This window comes from Salmo trutta, chromosome 1, assembly GCF_901001165.1.
Source record: "Salmo trutta chromosome 1, fSalTru1.1, whole genome shotgun sequence".
In the NCBI taxonomy this organism is placed as follows: Eukaryota; Metazoa; Chordata; class Actinopteri; order Salmoniformes; family Salmonidae; genus Salmo; species Salmo trutta.
The window spans coordinates 20,419,778-20,440,684 of NC_042957.1; the positions used below are offsets into that span (position 1 = coordinate 20,419,778).

General features: G+C 47.6%; 1 protein-coding gene across 7 annotated transcripts in view; it reads right to left on the bottom strand.

Annotated features, from left to right (window-relative positions):
• LOC115178743 (syntaxin-binding protein 5) overlaps positions 1-19,264 on the bottom strand; it is a 144,817-nt gene extending 125,553 nt beyond the window's left edge. For all 7 annotated transcript variants that reach the window (XM_029740420.1, XM_029740304.1, XM_029740140.1 and 4 more), the window contains exons 1-2: positions 18,682-19,264; positions 895-992 (exon numbers count right to left, since the gene is read on the bottom strand). In XM_029740420.1, the coding sequence (XP_029596280.1) occupies positions 895-992; positions 18,682-18,822 (239 nt within the window). In that variant the 5' untranslated portion in view covers positions 18,823-19,264. The remainder of the gene's footprint in view (positions 1-894; positions 993-18,681) is intronic.
• Between the last annotated feature and the right edge of the window lie 1,643 nt (positions 19,265-20,907).

Below are 20,907 nucleotides of genomic sequence, written 5' to 3' on the forward strand. Positions count from 1 at the left end.
ATGCAAATAGTATGCTAAACTGACCTTAGATCAGTATCTTAGGGTACTGTCATCCTGCACCAATAGCACTGAGACAATTTTTAGTCTCACCTTTCCATTCAGATGAAAGTAGACATTAAGCCCATGTGTAGAAGAAAGCAGGGAGACAGAAAGACAGACAACGGGGAGACAGAAAGACAGCAGAGAGAGACAGAAAGACAGACAGCAGGGAGAGACAGAAAGACAGACAGCAGGGAGAGACAGAAAGACAGACAACAGGGAGAGACAGAAAGACAGACAACAGGGAGAGACAGAAAGACAGACAACAGGGAGAGACAGAAAGACAGACAGCAGGGAAAGTCAGAAACGCAGACAGCAGGGAGAGACAGAAACGGGGAAAAGCAAGGAGGGACAGAAAGGCAGACAGTAATCACACCTTAATGAGCTACTTTCAGGGAGAACACATGCTGGAACAGTAAAGGGGCCTGACGCAGGCAGGCAGGCAAGAGGCGAGATAGCGAGCAGGTGCTCTCTGTAGCTATGGCTCCCTGGGGTGCCATTCCACTGCTCTGTGTTATAAAGCACAGCAAGCTGTTGTCCCTGTAAACTGGCTGCTAGCTCAATATCAAGGCTTTCTTTTTGTTTTACAGTGTAACATGCCATTTTACTGTAATATGTGCTATTAGACATAGATAGAATGAGTATACATAAACACCCATGAGCTCAACCTGCTCTTCCAAGGGCATTCTGATTGTCTTTCTATCCATCCATCCATCCACCTACCTGCTGCTGGTCTGGGCTGGACTGAGAGCAGCCCCAAACAGGGCCTCCCCCTCAGGGACCCAGGGGCTAGTGTACACAACACAAACAGATCAATGGAGTTGAACACAGTACCACACATAGCAGAAAGGATACAGTCTGAGGGCCCCGCTCTGGGTCCCAATGGCCAGGATCTTCTGGACTGGGTCATGGGCCATGGACGACGGCTGATAGGGGAAGCCATGACGGACAGTCTGGGCGTCCAATGAGGGCAGCAAAGCAGGGCGATGAGGAAACAACAGATACAAATCAGGGTTAGCGGGAATAAGCATTCTCTCAATAGAGTAGTTTTGTGTCCACATAATTCAACATCAATATATTTACTCAAACTGCAATTTGAAGTCTGTGAATGAACACTTGAAATTACAGGCAAAGGAACAGCAAAACATGAGCACAACAACAGTTAAACTGTGATGTTTAAAACCTGTTGGGGCTAGGGGGCAGTATTTGCACAGCCGGATAAAAAAACGTACCCGATTTAAACTGGTTACTACTCTTGCCCAGAAACGAGAATATGCATATAGTAGATTTGGATAGAAAACACTCTAAAGTTTCTAAAACTGTTTGAATGGTGTCTGTGAGTATAACAGAACTCATATGGCAGGCCAAAACCTGAGAAGATTCCATACAGTGCCCTGTCTGACAATTTGTTGTCTTTCTGTTGCATCTCTATCGAAAGTACAGCATCTGTGCTGTAACGTGACATTTTCTAAGGTTTCCATTGGCTCTCTAAAGCCGCCAGAAAGTAGAATGGGGTGTCTGCTGTCTCTGGGCAAAGAACAGCAGCAGAATTTGTAAGTGGTCAGCCTGGGGACAGTGAGACTGAGATGCGCGTTCACGAGACTACTCAATTTTTTTCTTTCAGCCTTTGAATGAATACAACGTTGCCCGGTTGGAAAATTATTGCTATTTTACGAGAAAAATAGCATAAAAATTGATTTTAAACAGCGTTTGACATGCTTCTAAGTACGGTAATGGAATATTTAAAAAAAATTGTCACGAAATGCATTCGCGCGTCCCCCTTCGGATAGTGACCTGAACGCACGAACAAAACGGAGCTATTTGAATATAACTATGGATTATTTGGAACCAAAACAACATTTGTTGTTGAAGTAGAAGTCCTGGGAGTGCATTCTGACGAAGAACAGCAAAGGTAATCCAATTTTTCTAATAGTAATTCTGAGTTTCGTGTGCCCCAAAGTTGGTGGGTGTCAAAATAGCTAGCCGTAATGGCCGAGCTATGTACTCAGAATATTGCAAAATGTGCTTTCCACGAAAAGCTATTTTAAAATCTGACATCGCGATTGCATAAAGGAGTTCTGTATCTATAATTCTTAAAAGAATTGTTATGTATTTTGTCAACGTTTATCATGAGTAATTTAGTAAATTCACCGGAAGTTTGCGGTGGGTATGCTAGTTCTGAACATCACATGCTAATGTAAAAAGCTGGTTTTTGATATAAATATGAACTTGATTGAACAAAACATGCATGTATTGTATAACATAATGTCCTAGGAGTGTCATCTGATGAAGATCATCAAAGGTTAGTGCTGCATTTAGCTGTGGTTTTGGTTTTTGTGACATATATGCTTGCTTTGAAAATGGCTGTGTGATTATTTTTGGCAGGGTACTCTCCTGACATAATCTAATGTTTTGCTTTCGCTGTAAAGCCTTTTTGAAATCGGACAATGTGGTTAGATTAACAAGAGTCTTGTCTTTAAAATGGTTTTAAATAGTCATATGTTTGAGAAATGTAAGTTATAGCATTTTTTAGGTATTTGTATTTCGCGCCACGCGATTCCACTGGCTGTTGACTAGGGTGGGACGCAAACGTCCCACCTAGCCCATAGAAGTTAATGTGTAGGCCTAAAGGTTGGCTTCCATCATATTGTGTGTGCACTAGCAACAACACCAGTTCAACGTCTAGTTTTGATTTACATTTGGTTGAGTTGTCAACAAATGTGAATTCAATGTGAAATCAACGAAAACTGTCACCAAAGTAACTTTTCAGATATTGCTGCACTCTCAGAACTAAAAGCACAAGCATTTCGCTACACCCGTAATAACATCTGCTAAACACGTGTATGTGACCAATTCAATTTGATTTGACAAACGCCAGTTTGTAGTTAGTGGACTTAGTTTAGTGGACTTAGATCAATTTGAGTCTGGGATGACTGTGTTACTCTGGTTGGACCTTGTATTATTTGAGTCAGGTTGAAATAGTCTTTGAGTTTTTTCCTGCACGTTTTGTTTTCCCAATTTACATTGAAATCGCCCATGAAGATGACCTCCTTCTTATAGTCACATTCTTTAAGCATGGCATTTAGATGGTCATAAAACGAGATATCAGATGTTGGTGGTTGATATAATCCAATTATAGTGAGAGACATATGAGGGGAGAGGAAGACATTCAGCCCCATACATTTAAGGTCATTAGCATGTTTCCATATGTTACGATTGAATTTAAAGTTATCTTCCATGTACATAATCACTGCCCTCTCCCCTGTTGCTCCTGAATATGGACTATCCAGCAACATTAAAGGCTGAAATAGGAGACAATTTCTTCAGCCATGTTCAAGAGAAACTGAAAAAAAAATCAAGATTAGACTCATTCAATAAATGTTCTACGTGTTCACTCTTAAAAATAATGCTATGAATATTCAAATGACCTCCCAATATTCCTCTAGGCTTGGAACGAGGGTCCCAGAGCATTTTAGCCTGATGGATGGTTTGAAAAAGTTATCTGCAGATTGCTCATTCTCTTGAAAAGCCATGTTAGCAACAGAGGTTATGCTCACATACACAGATGTCCTTCTCTGAATAAGATAATATAGGCTACTCAAATATAGATTATTTCAATCATGCATGTTCCACCATTCATCAATGATTTCGGTCTGGGTGGCTAATTAAGGAGACTTTTCTCCACTTCTCTCAGAAGTACATCCTCCATATCAGACTTTTTTTCGGCAAGTGACCGGACTCCAGACTCTGATGGGGAGCTTGGTACCCTGGGCCACTTGGGTGTTTGTTGATTCCGGATTGTTTGAATGAAAGCCAGCATTGATGTTTGGCTGCCTTGTTTTGTATTCTGCAGAGAGCTGCACCACCTTCGGGTTCCCTTATTAACCTCAGCGTTTTCTATTGGGTTATGATTGTCACTGGTCTCAGTAGCCACTTTCCCAGCTTCATTTTTGGCATTTTTCCTCTTCTTCTTCTTTTTTTCTCTGAATGAGAGGTCACTGTTGTATATATATTCACGAATTGGGGGTGGGAAAGAATGTCCTGGTGATTTCCACGTGGACTGGAGAAACATCAACAAATTGAAAGCTGTCAGTGTAGCTACTTAGCATGCGAACATTAGTTTGCTATCTTGCTAACCTTATCTAGCTAGCTAATGCTATCTGTTTTTGCAGGTTTTTTTACTACACCGTATTCAAAACATTAGTCAGCTGGCTACTGGTTCTGGATTTGTCGTAAACATAATAGTGAAAACTTCACCATAGACGGAAACCAATATTTTTGACTTCGCCATCTATTGTTGTCTCCAAACTTTTGGCATCTTCCATAAGAGACATTTGTTTTTCTACTTTGTAATGAACACGGTACAATCTTTGGTAGGTAGGATGCTGGCAGGCTGCTGGCAGGCTTCAGCTGCTGTACAGCAAAGCCAAGTCAGTCCGTACTCATGGTTCTTACAGGGGAAGTGACATTATAGGCTACAGTGACTTGGCTCATGATGCACATCGCAAATGACATGTTGCAACACCCTGAGCACATCGGACACAAAACACCAATACAAATGTAAGCACAACAAAATAGATAAACAAGTTCCTTAAATTTTATTTTGCAGGTGACTGTTCATTATAGGTTTTTTGCTAACTGAGCAAGCTAATTAAATTAAACCAAGTATTCTAGCTAGCTAGCAGCTAATGTTAGTCACACATGCTAACAGAGTTTATATATATTTAGCAAGTTAATGTGAGCTGAAGTATTACATCCTGTTAACGTGGCTATCAAAAGAATCCTTACTAGCGGGTTGAAATGAACATTAGTGGTATGCTAGTTAGCTAAACAACTAGCTAGCTACCCTAACTAGAGTGTACCATTGCTATCATTGTTTTGACAGCAACTCAGGCTGGAGCGAGTTTATAGTATGCTAGCTAGCTAGGTTAGAAATAACAATGCATGTATGCAACGACATTCTTTACATTTATCAACTGGATTGTGTTTTAGAATTATAGCTAGCTATGTCACGTTGCTAATGTCATTTCTTGACAGTAGTCTTACAGACTATTTGATTGATAAAGATTGATCTACGTGGATCAATGCTGGTAATATTAACTGATAATAACGTTAAGACTGTTTTTGCATTGTTACCTCTGGAATTGTGAATGTTATAGCTGGCTAACAAGTGTCTATTCAGTGTTAAGTTAACTGCCAGTATAGGCTAGCTGTTTCTAATGATAAACTTATACAATGCATGAATGCAATGACATTTTGTAAATGTATCAACTGGATTGTGTTTCAGAATTATATGTCATGTAGTCATTGTAATTTCTTGACAGTAGGCTTTTACCACTGCAGCTTAGTGCAAACAAATCTGGTCTAGAGATTGAGTGGGTCATTTGTAAAAAGGAATGTAGAGGAATTGTTACAATCTAAGACATAAAACATAAGATGTAGTTTAAAATGTATTGGGCTGTAGGCTAGGTGTTATCAGTCAAATAGGCGACCTATTTGAAAACAATTTCTGTGTGCCGGTTAGTATTGTTTTTACATGACTTCTGTTATGTCTGAGATAGCTGCATGTGTGGTTGTTGAACTTTATTGTAACATGAGCCTTTGACTCTTGTCATTTCTTCACAGTCTACAGGAATTGGGGTTCCCTAGTGGGAGATTTGTGGGACCCTCGACCTTGTAGGATCTGGTCCAGGCACACAGCTTTCCCGTAATGTCAGGACAGCCGAGTGCCTGCACATCTTCTGAAAACATCTGAAAACCTTCCTCTACACCAAGTATCTTGATGTATCCCACAGCCCCCCCCCACCCCCTCTACTAAAACCCTTGTCTTTCTTGCACTAACTCTGGCCCTCTTCTTTTCTTACCAGCACTGACTTTACTGACCTTATCTAAGTCAAAATGTACCTACTATGACTGTGATATGGGGTTGTCTCACTTACCTACCTTATGATGAATGTACTTACTGTCTGTCTGCTAAATGACTAAATGTCTAACTCCTGTATTCATCCCTTATCACACACTTCCACTTGCCTCACTTATTGAAAGACGCTCTGAAGCATGCCACCTCATGTCCAACCCCCCCCCCCCCCCCCCCCCCCCCCCAAAGCTGGATGAGTTCTTTGTTGAGCCCATTCCCCCAGGGAGGTGACTTTCACTCTCCTCAATGACAACATCAAGGAGTCCTTCCTGGCCGAGATGTGCGCCATTTTTGGGGAGGTGGAGATATTGTTTCACCCCAAGACCCGTAAGCACCTGGGCCTGACCCGTGTACCTTTCACCAGCACCAGGGAGGCTAACAACTCAGTCAAACAACTGCACAAAACCTCTGTCATGAGCAACATCATTCACTCTCAATTGGATATCTAGGTAGGACAAGGCTTCATGTCTCTGTGGTTTGATTTTTTGTTAGTGTTTGATTTTGTGAGTGTGGGGAAAAAACATATTGAAGCACAGAGGTGTTTAGGCAGACATGGAAAACGATAGTACTCAATATCTTTGTACAGGTAAGTCTTTTTGAAAGATATGACGACCTTGTCTTATGGGCATGTTTGTGTGTGTGTATCTGCAGGTCAGCAGAGGCAGAAGTATTATGACCTGATTGTGAGTGGCTCCTACACGGCCCAGACTCTGTATGCTCACCAAGGGGTCATCGCAACCATCCAACTGCCATTTTCATGTCTACTGAACAACAATATAAGCGCAACGTGTAAAGTGTTGGTCCTATGTTTCATGAGCTGAAATAAAAGTTCACAGAATTTTTCCACAAGCACAAAAATCGTATTTGTCTCAAATTTTATGCACAAATGTCTTTACATTCCTGTTAGTGAACATTTCTCCTTTGCCAAGATAGTCCATCCATCTGACAGGTGTGGCATATCAAGAAGCTGATTAAACAGTATGATCATTACACAGCTGCACTTTGTGATGGGGACAATAAAAGGCCAACACAACACAATTCCACAGATGTCTCAAGTTTAAAGGGCACATGCAATTGGCATGCTGACTGCAGGAATGTCCACCAGAGTTGTTGCCAGAGAATTTAGTGTTCATTTCTCTACCATAAGCCGTCTCCAATGTTGTTTTAGAGAATTTGGCAGTACGTCCAACCAGCCTCACAACCGTAGACCCCGTGTAACCACACCAGCCCAGGACCTCCACATCCAGCTCTTCACCTGCAGGATCGTCTGAGACCAGCAACCCGGACAGCTGATGAAATTGAAGAGCATTTCTGTCTGTAGTAAAACCCTTTTGTGGGAAAAAACAAATTCTGATTGTCTGAGCCTGGCTCCCCAGTCATGTGAAATCCATAGATTAGGGCCTAATGAATTTTTTTTAATTGACTGATTTCCTTATATAAACTGTAACTCGGTAAAATTTAAGTGTTCCCTTTATTTTTATTAGCAGTGTATTTCTACTCATTAGGATCACAAAATTCAATGTGCCAACTTTTGTTTTATCTAAACCCTCTTTCTGTCATTGTGTTTTTGTCAGACATGTTGAATACAGCCCTGGGCCGTTGATCAACAGTGACTACTATTGTTGCAACCCCTATTACTACCCTGTTCAACCTCTCTTTCGTATCGTCTGAGATCCCCAAAGATTGGAAAGCTGCCGCGGTCATCCCCCTCTTCAAAGGGGGAGACACTCTAGACCCAAACTGCTACAGACCTATATCTATCCTACCCTGCCTTTCTAAGGTCTTCGAAAGCCAAGTTAACAAACAGATCACCAACCATTTTCCCACCGTACCTTCTCCGCTATGCAATCTGGTTTCCGATCAGGTAATGGGTGCCCCTCAGCCGCGCTCAAGGTCCTAAACAATATCATAACGGCCATCGATAAGAGTCAATACTGTGCAGCTGTATTCATTGACCTGGCCAAGGTTTTCAACTCTGTCAATCACCATATTCTTATCGGCAGACTCAACAGCCTTGGTTTCTCAAATGACTGCCTAGCCTGGTTCACCAACTACTTCTCTGACAGAGTTCAGTGTGTCAAATTGGAGGGCTTGTTGTCCGGACCTCTGGCAGTCTCTATGGGGGTGCCACAGGGTTCAATCCTCGGGCTGACTATTTCTTCCATATACATCAATGATGTCGCTCTTGCTGCTGGTGATTTTCTGATCCACCTCTACGCAGACGACACCATTCTGTATGCTTCTGGCACTTCTTTGGACACTGTAACTAACCTCCAGACGAGCTTCAATGCCATACAACTCTCCTTCCGTGGCCTCCAACTGCTCTTAAATGCAAGCAAAGCTAAATGCATGCTCTTCAACCGATCGCTGCCCACACCTACCCACCCGTCCAGCATCACTACTCTGAACGGTTCTGACTTAGAATATGTGGACAACTACAAATACCTAGGTGTCTGGTTAGACTGTAAACTCTCCTTCCAGACACACATTAAGCATCTCCAATCAAAAATGTAATTTAGAGTAGGCTTTCTATTTCGCAACAAAGCATCCTTCACTCATGCTGCCAAACACACCCTAGTAAAACTGGCCATCCTACCGATCCTTGACTTCGGCGATGTCATTTACAAAATAGCCTCCAACACTCTACTCAGCAAATTGGATGCAGTCTATCACAGTGCCATCCGTTTTGTCACCAAAGCCCCATATACTACCCACCACTGCGACCTGTATGCTCTTGTTGGCTGGCCCTCGCTTCATATCCATCGCCAAACCCACTGGTTCCAGGTCATCTATAAGTCGTTGCTAGGTAGAGCCCCACCTTATCTCAGCTCACTGGTCACCATAGCAGCACCCACCCGCAGCACGCGCTCCAGCAGGTATATTTCACTGGTCACCTCCAAAGCCAATTCTTCCTTCGGCCGCCTCTCCTTCCTGTTCTCTGCTACCAATGAATGGAACAAACTGCAAAAATCACTGAAGCTGGAGACTCATATCTCCCTCACTAGCTTTAAGCACCAGCTGTCAGAGCAGCTCACAGATCACTGCACCTGTACATAGCCAACCTGTAAATAGCCCATCCAACTACCTCATCACCATATTGTTATTTATTTTATTTATTTTGCTCCTTTGCACCCCAGTACCGCTACTTGCACACTCATCTTCTGCACATCTATCACCCCAGTGTTTAATTTGCCATACTGTAATAATTTTGCCACTATGGCCTATTTATTGCCTCACCCCCTTTATCCTACCTCATTTGCACACACTGTATATAGACTTTCTCTATTGTATTATTGACTGTATGTTTGTTTATTCCATGTTGTCACGGTTGTCGTCGGTGAAGGAGGACCAAAACGCAGCAGGCATGCGGTTGTTCATTTTGAACATTTATTAAATCAAAAGGAACACTCCAAAATGAAACGAACTCACGAACAACAAAACAGTCTGGCAAGGCACAAGGCTAAACTCAGAACAATCTCCCACAATTAAACAGACAAACACACCCAACTAATATAGGACTTCCAATCAAAGGCAACACCACACAGCTGCCTTCAATTGGAAGTCCACCCCAATTAACTCTACATAGAAAACAGACTACCTAGACTAGACATAGAATTACATAAACATAGATCATAAACCAAAAACCAGGAAATACTAAATCAAACGCCCTTTTACCAAAACACCCCCCTGAACCACATAAAACAAATACCCTCTGCCACGTCCTGACCAAACTACAATACCAATTAACCCTTATACTGGCCAGGACGTGACAGTACCCCCCCCCCCCCCCCCTTAAAGGTGCTAACCCCGGAAGCACCTTAACAAAAATAACCCCAAACAACAACAACAACAAAAATGTCCCCCTTACTAAAGGGAGGGAAGGGAGAGTGGCTGCCGTCAACGACGGCACTGTGCTACACCCCCCCTCCCCAACCCACCTATATCTGGAGGTGGCTCCGGCTCTGGCCGTTCCAGGCAGTCGGGGCAGTATGGCAGCTCGGGGCAGTCTGGCAGCTCTGGCAGTTCGGGGCAGTCTGGGCAGTCTGGCCGCTCGGGGCAGTCTGGCCGCTCGGGGCAGTCTGGCCGCTCGGGGCAGTCTGGCCGCTCTGGCAGCTCGGGGCAGTCTGGCAGCTCGGGGCAGTCTGGCAGCTCGGGGCAATCTGGCCGCTCTGGCAGCTCGGGGCAGTCTGGCCGCTCTGGCAGCTCGGGGCAGTCTGGCCGCTCTGGCAGCTCGGGGCAGTCTGGCCGCTCTGGCAGCTCGGGGCAGTCTGGCCGCTCTGGCAGCTCGGGGCAGTCTGGCCGCTCTGGCAGCTCGGGGCAGTCTGGCCACTCTGGCAGCTCGGGGCAGTCTGGCCACTCTGGCAGCTCGGGGCAGTCTGGCCACTCTGGCAGCTCCTGACTAGTGGGTGGCTCTGGCGACTCTTCACTGACGGGCGGCTCTGGCGATTCCTCACTGGCGGGCGGCTCTGGCGACTGTTGACTGGCGGGCGGCTCTGGTGACTGTTGACTGGCGGGCGGCTCTGGCGACTGTTGACTGGCGGGCGGCTCTGGCGACTGTTGACTGGCGGGCGGCTCGGGCGACTGTTGACTGGCGGGCGGCTCTGGTGACTGTTGACTGGCGGGGGCTCTGGCGACTGTTGACTGGCGGGCGGCTCTGGCGACTGTTGACTGGCGGGCGGCTCTGGCGACTGTTGACTGGCGGGCGGCTCTGGCGACTGTTGACTGGCGGGCAGCTCTGGCGACTGTTGACTGGCGGGCGGCTCTGGTGACTGTTGACTGGCGAGGCTGGGTTTACGCACTTGAAGCCTGGTGCGTGGTGCTGGTACTGGGCGTACCAGATTGGGAACACGCACCTCCAGGCAAGTGCGGGGAGCGGGAACAGGACGAGTCGGACTGGGCTCACGCACCACTGGCTTGGTGCGGGGAGCAGGAACGGGCCGGGCCGGACTGGGGACACGCACCACTAACCTGGTGCGGGGAGCAGGGACGGGCCGGACAGGACTGGGGACACGCACCACTAACCTGGTGCGGGGAGCAGGAACGGGCCGGGCCGGACTGGGGACACGCACCACTAACCTGGTGCGGGGAGCAGGAACGGGCCAGACAGGACTGTGAACACGTACTGGTGACCTGAAGCGTGGAGCCGGTTTAGCCACTCGTCCTGGCTGGATGCCCATCCTAGCACGGCATGTGCTGGGCATGTCCACCGGACGCACCGGGCTGTGCGGGCGCACTGGCGACACAGCGCGCAACTCCGCATACCATGGCTCCTCCTCCAGCTCTTCCCTCTGCAGGTCCTCAATCAACTGTCTCATCTTCGTCTCCTCCTCCGCCGTCATCCCCCACGGGAGCAGTGGTCTGGGCTCTTCCTCTGCCCTTCCGGACCACCCCATTAGCCCCCCCCCCAAAAAAATTATTGGGGGTGTCTTCCGGGCCTCCTTGACCGCCGCCTGCGACTCCGTCCACCGGCTGGCTTTACCCCCTCGACCTGGGAATCCTTCCGCCAGGGTCCTTTCCCCGACTTGATCTCCCCCAGGTCCAGAACTCCTTCCCCTCGCGAGCCCATCTCTCGCGCTCCTTTCTCTGCTGCTTGGTCCATTGTTGGTGGGAGATTCTGTCACGGTTGTCGTCGGTGAAGGAGGACCAAAACGCAGCAGGCATGCGGTTGTTCATTTTGAACATTTATTAAATCAAAAGGAACACTCCAAAACAACAAAACGAAACGAACTCACGAACAACAAAACAGTCTGGCAAGGCACAAGGCTAAACTCAGAACAATCTCCCACAATTAAACAGACAAACACACCCAACTAATATAGGACTTCCAATCAAAGGCAACACCACACAGCTGCCTTCAATTGGAAGTCCACCCCAATTAACTCTACATAGAAAACAGACTACCTAGACTAGACATAGAATTACATAAACATAGATCATAAACCAAAAACCCGGAAATACTAAATCAAACGCCCTTTTACCAAAACACCACCCTGAACCACATAAAACAAATACCCTCTGCCACGTCCTGACCAAACTACAATACCAATTAACCCTTATACTGGCCAGGACGTGACAGTACCCCCCCCCCCCCCCTTAAAGGTGCTAACCCCGGAAGCACCTTAACAAAAATAACCCCAAACAACAACAACAACAAAAATGTCCCCCTTACTAAAGGGAGGGAAGGGAGAGTGGCTGCCGTCAACGACGGCACTGTGCTACACCCCCCCTCCCCAACCCACCTATATCTGGAGGTGGCTCCGGCTCTGGCCGTTCCAGGCAGTCGGGGCAGTATGGCAGCTCGGGGCAGTCTGGCAGCTCTGGCAGTTCGGGGCAGTCTGGGCAGTCTGGCCGCTCGGGGCAGTCTGGCCGCTCGGGGCAGTCTGGCCGCTCGGGGCAGTCTGGCCGCTCTGGCAGCTCGGGGCAGTCTGGCAGCTCGGGGCAGTCTGGCAGCTCGGGGCAGTCTGGCCGCTCTGGCAGCTCGGGGCAGTCTGGCCGCTCTGGCAGCTCGGGGCAGTCTGGCCGCTCTGGCAGCTCGGGGCAGTCTGGCCACTCTGGCAGCTCGGGGCAGTCTGGCCACTCTGGCAGCTCGGGGCAGTCTGGCCACTCTGGCAGCTCCTGACTAGTGGGTGGCTCTGGCGACTCTTCACTGACGGGCGGCTCTGGCGATTCCTCACTGGCGGGCGGCTCTGGCGACTGTTGACTGGCGGGCGGCTCTGGTGACTGTTGACTGGCGGGCGGCTCTGGCGACTGTTGACTGGCGGGCGGCTCTGGCGACTGTTGACTGGCGGGCGGCTCGGGCGACTGTTGACTGGCGGGCGGCTCTGGTGACTGTTGACTGGCGGGGGCTCTGGCGACTGTTGACTGGCGGGCGGCTCTGGCGACTGTTGACTGGCGGGCGGCTCTGGCGACTGTTGACTGGCGGGCGGCTCTGGCGACTGTTGACTGGCGGGCAGCTCTGGCGACTGTTGACTGGCGGGCGGCTCTGGTGACTGTTGACTGGCGAGGCTGGGTTTACGCACTTGAAGCCTGGTGCGTGGTGCTGGTACTGGGCGTACCAGATTGGGAACACGCACCTCCAGGCAAGTGCGGGGAGCGGGAACAGGACGAGTCGGACTGGGCTCACGCACCACTGGCTTGGTGCGGGGAGCAGGAACGGGCCGGGCCGGACTGGGGACACGCACCACTAACCTGGTGCGGGGAGCAGGGACGGGCCGGACAGGACTGGGGACACGCACCACTAACCTGGTGCGGGGAGCAGGAACGGGCCGGGCCGGACTGGGGACACGCACCACTAACCTGGTGCGGGGAGCAGGAACGGGCCAGACAGGACTGTGAACACGTACTGGTGACCTGAAGCGTGGAGCCGGTTTAGCCACTCGTCCTGGCTGGATGCCCATCCTAGCACGGCATGTGCTGGGCATGTCCACCGGACGCACCGGGCTGTGCGGGCGCACTGGCGACACAGCGCGCAACTCCGCATACCATGGCTCCTCCTCCAGCTCTTCCCTCTGCAGGTCCTCAATCAACTGTCTCATCTTCGTCTCCTCCTCCGCCGTCATCCCCCACGGGAGCAGTGGTCTGGGCTCTTCCTCTGCCCTTCCGGACCACCCCATTAGCCCCCCCCCAAAAAAAATTATTGGGGGTGTCTTCCGGGCCTCCTTGACCGCCGCCTGCGACTCCGTCCACCGGCTGGCTTTACCCCCTCGACCTGGGAATCCTTCCGCCAGGGTCCTTTCCCCGACTTGATCTCCCCCCAGGTCCAGAACTCCTTCCCCTCGCGAGCCCATCTCTCGCGCTCCTTTCTCTGCTGCTTGGTCCATTGTTGGTGGGAGATTCTGTCACGGTTGTCGTCGGTGAAGGAGGACCAAAACGCAGCAGGCATGCGGTTGTTCATTTTGAACATTTATTAAATCAAAAGGAACACTCCAAAACAACAAAACGAAACGAACTCACGAACAACAAAACAGTCTGGCAAGGCACAAGGCTAAACTCAGAACAATCTCCCACAATTAAACAGACAAACACACCCAACTAATATAGGACTTCCAATCAAAGGCAACACCACACAGCTGCCTTCAATTGGAAGTCCACCCCAATTAACTCTACATAGAAAACAGACTACCTAGACTAGACATAGAATTACATAAACATAGATCATAAACCAAAAACCCGGAAATACTAAATCAAACGCCCTTTTACCAAAACACCACCCTGAACCACATAAAACAAATACCCTCTGCCACGTCCTGACCAAACTACAATACCAATTAACCCTTATACTGGCCAGGACGTGACACATGTGTAACTCTGTGTTGTTGTTTGTGTCGCACTGCTTTGCTTTATCTTGGTTGTAAATGAGAACTTGTTCTCAACTAGCCTACCTGGTTAAATAAAGGTGAAATCATTTTTTTTTTTTAAATAAAACTCTCCCCGGGACATGTTGCCATGCTCCTCCTCTGCTGTCCCCTCCTCAGTCGGGACATACAAAGCACCCCATTACCCGGAAGACCCCTATTACAGGGGTCACCCCACGGTAGCTCCCTACTGCCCCCCCAACCCCCACCGTAACCACCCCTCACACAACCACAGAAGAGACCGTAACCACCACTCACACAACCACAGAAGAGACCGTAACCACCACTCACACAACCACAGCAGACACCGTAACCACCACTCACACAACCACAGCAGACGTAACCACCACTCACACAACCACAGCAGACACCGTAACCACCACTCACACAACCACAGCAGACGTAACCACCACTCACACAACCACAGCAGACACCGTAACCACCACTCACACAACCACAGCAGACACCGTAACCACTACTCACACAACCACAGCAGACACCGTAACCACCACACACACAACCACAGCAGACACCGTAACCACCACTCACACAACCACAGCAGACACCGTAACCACTACTCACACAACCACAGTAGACACTGTAACCACCCCTCACACAACCACAGCAGACACCGTAACCACTACTCACACAAGCACAGCAGACACCGTAACCACCACTCACACAACCACAGCAGACGTAACCACCACTCACACAACCACAGCAGACACCGTAACCACTACTCACACAACCACAGTAGACACCGTAACCACCACTCACACAACCACAGCAGACACCGTAACCACTACTCACACAACCACAGTAGACACTGTAACCACCCCTCACACAACCACAGCAGACACCGTAACCACTACTCACACAAGCACAGCAGACACCGTAACCACCACTCACACAACCACAGCAGACGTAACCACCACTCACACAACCACAGCAGACACCATAACCACCACTCACACAACCACAGCAGACACCGTAACCACCACTCACACAACCACAGCAGACACCGTAACCACCGCTCACACAACCACAGCAGACACCATAACCACCACTCACACAACCACAGCAGACACCGTAACCACCACTCACACAACCACAGCATACACCGTAACCACCACACACACAACCACACAACCACAGCAGACACCATAACCACCACACACACAACCACAGCAGACACCGTAACCACCACACACACAACCACAGTAGACACCGTAACCACCACACACAACCACAGCAGACACCGTAACCACCACTCACACAACCACAGCAGACACCGTAACCACCACACACAACCACAGCAGACACCGTAACCACTACTCACACAACCACAGTAGACACTGTAACCACCCCTCACACAACCATAGCAGACACCGTAACCACTACTCACACAAGCACAGCAGACACCGTAACCACCACTCACACAACCACAGCAGACGTAACCACCACTCACACAACCACAGCAGACACCGTAACCACCACACACACAACCACACAACCACAGCAGACACCATAACCACCACACACACAACCACAGCAGACACCGTAACCACCACACACACAACCACAGTAGACACCGTAACCACTGGTTGCATCACTGCCTGGTATGGCAACTGCTCGGCCTCCGACCGCAAGGCACTACAGAGGGTAGCGAATGGTCCAATACATCACTGGGGCCAAGCCTCCTGCCATCCAGGACTCTATACCAGGCAGTGTCAGAGGAAGGCCCTAAAAATGGTCAAAGACTCCAGCCACTCTAGTCATAGACTGTTCTCTCTGCTACCGCACGGCAAGCGGTACCGGAGGGCCAAGTCTAGGTCCAAGAGGCTTCTAAACAGCTTCTACCCCCAAGCCATAAGACTCTGAACATCTAATCAAATGGCTGCCCAGACTATTTGCATTGCCCTCCACCGCCTCCCTCTTTTACACCACTGCTACTCTCTGTTGTTATCATCTATGCATAGTCACTTTAAAAACTCTACCTACATGTACATATTACCTCAACTGGTGCCCCCGCACATTGACTCTGTACAGGTACCCCCCTGTATATAGTATCTTATTGTTATTTCACTGCTGCTCTTTAATTACTTGTTACCTTTATCTCTTATTCTTATCTGTATTTTTTTAAACTGCATTGTTGGTTAGGGGCTCGTAAGTAAGCATTTCACTGTAAGGTCTACACCTGTTGTGTTCGGCGCAGGTGACTAATAGAATTTGATTTGATATTGGCCATATACCACATCTATTCTGGCCATATTGCTTCATTATAGGATTGACACTTGTGCATTAGCTGCACCAATCAAAGCAGTGACGCATGTAGCGAAGCAAGACTTTAGGGTTAGGGTTGCAAAATGTGCATATTTATTTTGTTTGTTTAATACAGATTAGATTTAAAACATAAGTGAAAATTGACAAATTATCCAATGGATTATGTAAATTTTCTGGAGGTGCAAAAGCATACATTTGCATCCCCTATTTTAATTTGCTCCATGGTTTAGGCGGCCAAACAATGCTGTTTGGCTTTGTCGGCACTCCCCAAGAGGAACAACTTTGCATGTGTTTCTGACTTCTAAACAATGCTATGCTGGTGGGTGGTAACATTCAAATAAAACCCAGCCCTTGAAACGAAATGTAAACTAAAAGCAATTTCCACATAATCTCATAAAAAATACACAGCATTGATACGGATTTCCTGGAAGTGGGCAGTTCGGATTTATCACTTCAAACCCAATATATCATATTTTGACTAAAACGATGAGTTATTGATTTAAATAGTTGTGCATAAGCATGGGTATGGTCTGATACTTGTGTTTCAGCTTGAAAATTTGAATTTATACTGGTGTGGGCGTTTAAATGCCGAGCAGAGGGCTAAAGCATATTATGTAAGAGCCGCTCCACCGTAGCAGACACCTGCACTCGCGCAGGCAGGAGCCGCAACATGGGCCGGGCATTGCGGGTTGATTACATCGCAACAAGCGGGGGGCTTTGGATGATTTCCCTAGACCATGCGCCTGGAGCGCCAACACAATTATGACTCTTCAGGACGCGGCTCGGTAAAAAACGCAAATCATTGGAGATATAACATATTGTAGCCTAGGCTGTACATTCTAGTCAACCATTCCAGATATTTCGCGGTTCTAGCCATGCGCAAATGTTTAAACCTTCATGCGCTCTTGCGACGCAGAGAAACACGTCACCAATACGGAGGCCTGCGTTTTTAAATCGCTGGTACGCTAAGGGCTATAATAATATAGCTCTTATATGGGTGTTGATTTCAATATAGTGTTAGGGCAAAGTCTGGACCATTGAATTCGACAAAAAATAACATGCGCGCACACGCGTATGCAGCGCCATAATAAGAAGGCGAGAAATACATTGCATCGGCGACAATTCAAGCCAAGGGTTGTCCGTTTGACTAGAAAGCAAAGCATCCTATCAACTATAGCCTAACATCAATTTGCTGTGGTTGCCTATGATGGGCTAAATTCGTTCCAGCTGTTTTACCGGCAGTGCGTGCATGTGCATTGAATGTGAGTGTTTATTAACCCCATCCATTCTTCTGTCCTGTCTAATTCAAGGAGGAAGGGGAGCCAGTGCATAATAAAACGGGCCTACTAATTTCAGAGGCAATCTCCCGCTATGGATAGATGAGGGGATCGGGTGAGTGAACTGGAGGGTGTGTATGGTGGGAAACTGATCGCCGCTGTATCAAACCTCCAGGGATCCAGCGATGGACATGTTAATCCAAGCGGAGCATAGATTATGCAAGAAGCAGGTTCTTTTAGCCCAACCCCTCCGTATGACAGTTCATGCGAAGTGCACATGACATGAGCGATGAAGCAAGCCAGTGTATTTTAACGGAAGGGAGGATAGGCCTATATGTATGCATTTATTCGATGTTTACAAAAGTATAGGCTAATGATGGGATGCATGTAAATAAACGCTAAATCATGATGAACATACTATTCTATATTGGTTCTGGTAATATAGAAAGCGCATTCGCCATATGCGCATATTACAGGCTGGGTTGCCAAACCTTGGTAATGGACAGAGTGTCTAAACCAGCAAATTCTCATTGTTATCATACCTTTTCATAACAGATAACAAAAAAGATGAGGCAAAGGCAGTAGGTAGGCAATAGTAGCCGAACCGTCCATCAGATGATAACCATAACATTGTAGGCTATAAATAATATATAGTTGGCGGCGCGTTAATTTGCACCTGTATCAATATTGAGAGTAGGGGTTGCCAATATGCAGTGAGAAAATAGAAACATACACACGCAAACACCAACATTCATTCACAGACTGTAATGTTGGATACAGCTACATTATAAACTGCATCTGACTCGCCCACCTTGCAGAGCTGAAAATTCTCGGACTGAAGGGTCTCGTGCATCAAATTGTTCTCCGGGGCGCCCGACTGGCCAGACGAAACAGAGGAAGACGCCTGTTCCTTTAGGCCGTCCAGCACCTTCCTGATGTTAAACTTCTTCATTTTACCCCAGAAACACTGCGATGACGACGGAAAGCAAAATTGAGATGACCCGGTAAAGATAAGGGGGTAAAGCCACTCTCTCGCTCTCTTCTGATGTCCTCCGTAAATCTCACATTTTAGCTGGTGGTTTTACATAGTGAAAAGGGTTTCGGCCGCGCACCACTCGGGTCGGGCTCCTTGACGCTCAATGTTCGATTCTCTATTTATTTGTTGTGTGGCTGTGGTGCGTCTATGTAATTTTCTCCGACTCTGTGTCCTACTGCGTCTCCGCTGCTCGCTCGCTCGCTCTCGCCGTTCCCCTCCCCTCCACTCTCTCCGCTCAGTCAACGCGGAAACGCAGCTGCAGCGGTGCTTCTGCGCTTTTAAGCACCCGGATGTTTGATTGAAGCGCGACCGACGCTGCTCACTTTACTTATCTCTCCACACAAACAATGTGTCTACCTCTTTCTCTTCCACCTCTCTCTCTCTATCTATCTGTCTCTCTCTCTCGCTCGCTCTCTGTCTCTCTCTCTCTCTATCTCTCTGTCTCTCTCGCTCTCTCTCTCTCTCTCACACACACACACACACACACACACACACACACACACACACACACACACACACACACACACACACACACACACACACACACACACATACAGTGCAGGCAGGGTGAAGAGCAGGATTCGCTCCATTGCACCTGGTGTTATTGTGATGCAGCAGTATGAGTATCAGGGTAAGACATCAGGGTGAGACATCAGGGTGATATCAGGGTGAGACAGGGTGAGACAGCCAGCCAGGCAACCTTGTTCTCCTTGTACACCCCACATCAATATTAAAACACCCCACTAAAACTACCTCATCCATTATCCATGGTGATCACAGTGAGGATTTGATTTGAACCGTGCTTGGCTGCATACAATGCATGTAATCATACTCATTGTTATTTTTTTCACTATGTTTTGTCATGAGAATAGATCAATCACTAAAGGATTCTAAGATCCTCAAAAGCGTTTAATGGATAGCTCTCATGCCTCGCTGACGTACACTGAGTGTACAAAACATTAAGAACACCTTCCTAGTATTGAGTTGCACCCCCTTTTGCCCTTAGAACAGACTCAATTCGTCAGGGCATGGACTCTACAAGGTGTCAAAAGCATTCCACAGGTGCCCTTGACTCCAATGCTTCCCACAGTTGTGTCAAGTTGGCTGGATGTGCTTTGGGTGGTGGACCATTCTTGATACACAAGAGATGCTGTTGAGTGTCAAAAACCCAGCAGCGTTGCAGTTCTTGACACACTCCAACCGGTGCGCCTGGCACCTACTTCCATACCCTGTTCAAAAGGAACTTAAATATTTTGTCTTGCCCATTCACCTTCTGAATGGTACACATACACAATCCATGTCTCAATTATCTCAAGGCTTAAAAATACTTATTTAACCTATTTCCTCCCCTTCATCTACACTGATTGAAGTGGATTTAACAAGTGACATCAATAAGGGATCATATATTTCACCTGGATTCATCTTGTCAGTGTATGTTATGGAAAGAGCAGGTGTTCCTAATGTTTTGTGCACTCAGTGTATAGTGTTGGCACCAGTGGACTGTCTGTTGGCACACACACACACCAGGTGCCCTTGGAACGCATGCACACACACACACACACACACACACACACACACACACACACACACACACACACACACACACACACACACACACACACACACACACACACACACAACGGTGTGCAGGAGAAAGGCAGAAGCATAGGGGTGGAAATAATGGCTGTTTACACTTCCAGATCCACACCTGATACCCCATGTCTGATCTGCCCAATGCTGGGGACTTCCCCATTACTATATAAAGCATTGTTACACTGTTCTATTACAGTTATTACATTATTATTATATTGTCATCACGTTGGTAGAAGACAGTATTGAATAAAAACCAAGAGAACATTTATGCTAATGAAATATTCAGAACTATATCAAGGTAGTCCTTTTGTTGCAATTAATATTTTCATAAGGACCTTGTATTGACCACACCCCACTTAACCCAGCCTAAAAATATCTTTGCGTTTCAGATTACATTTATAGAGCAAA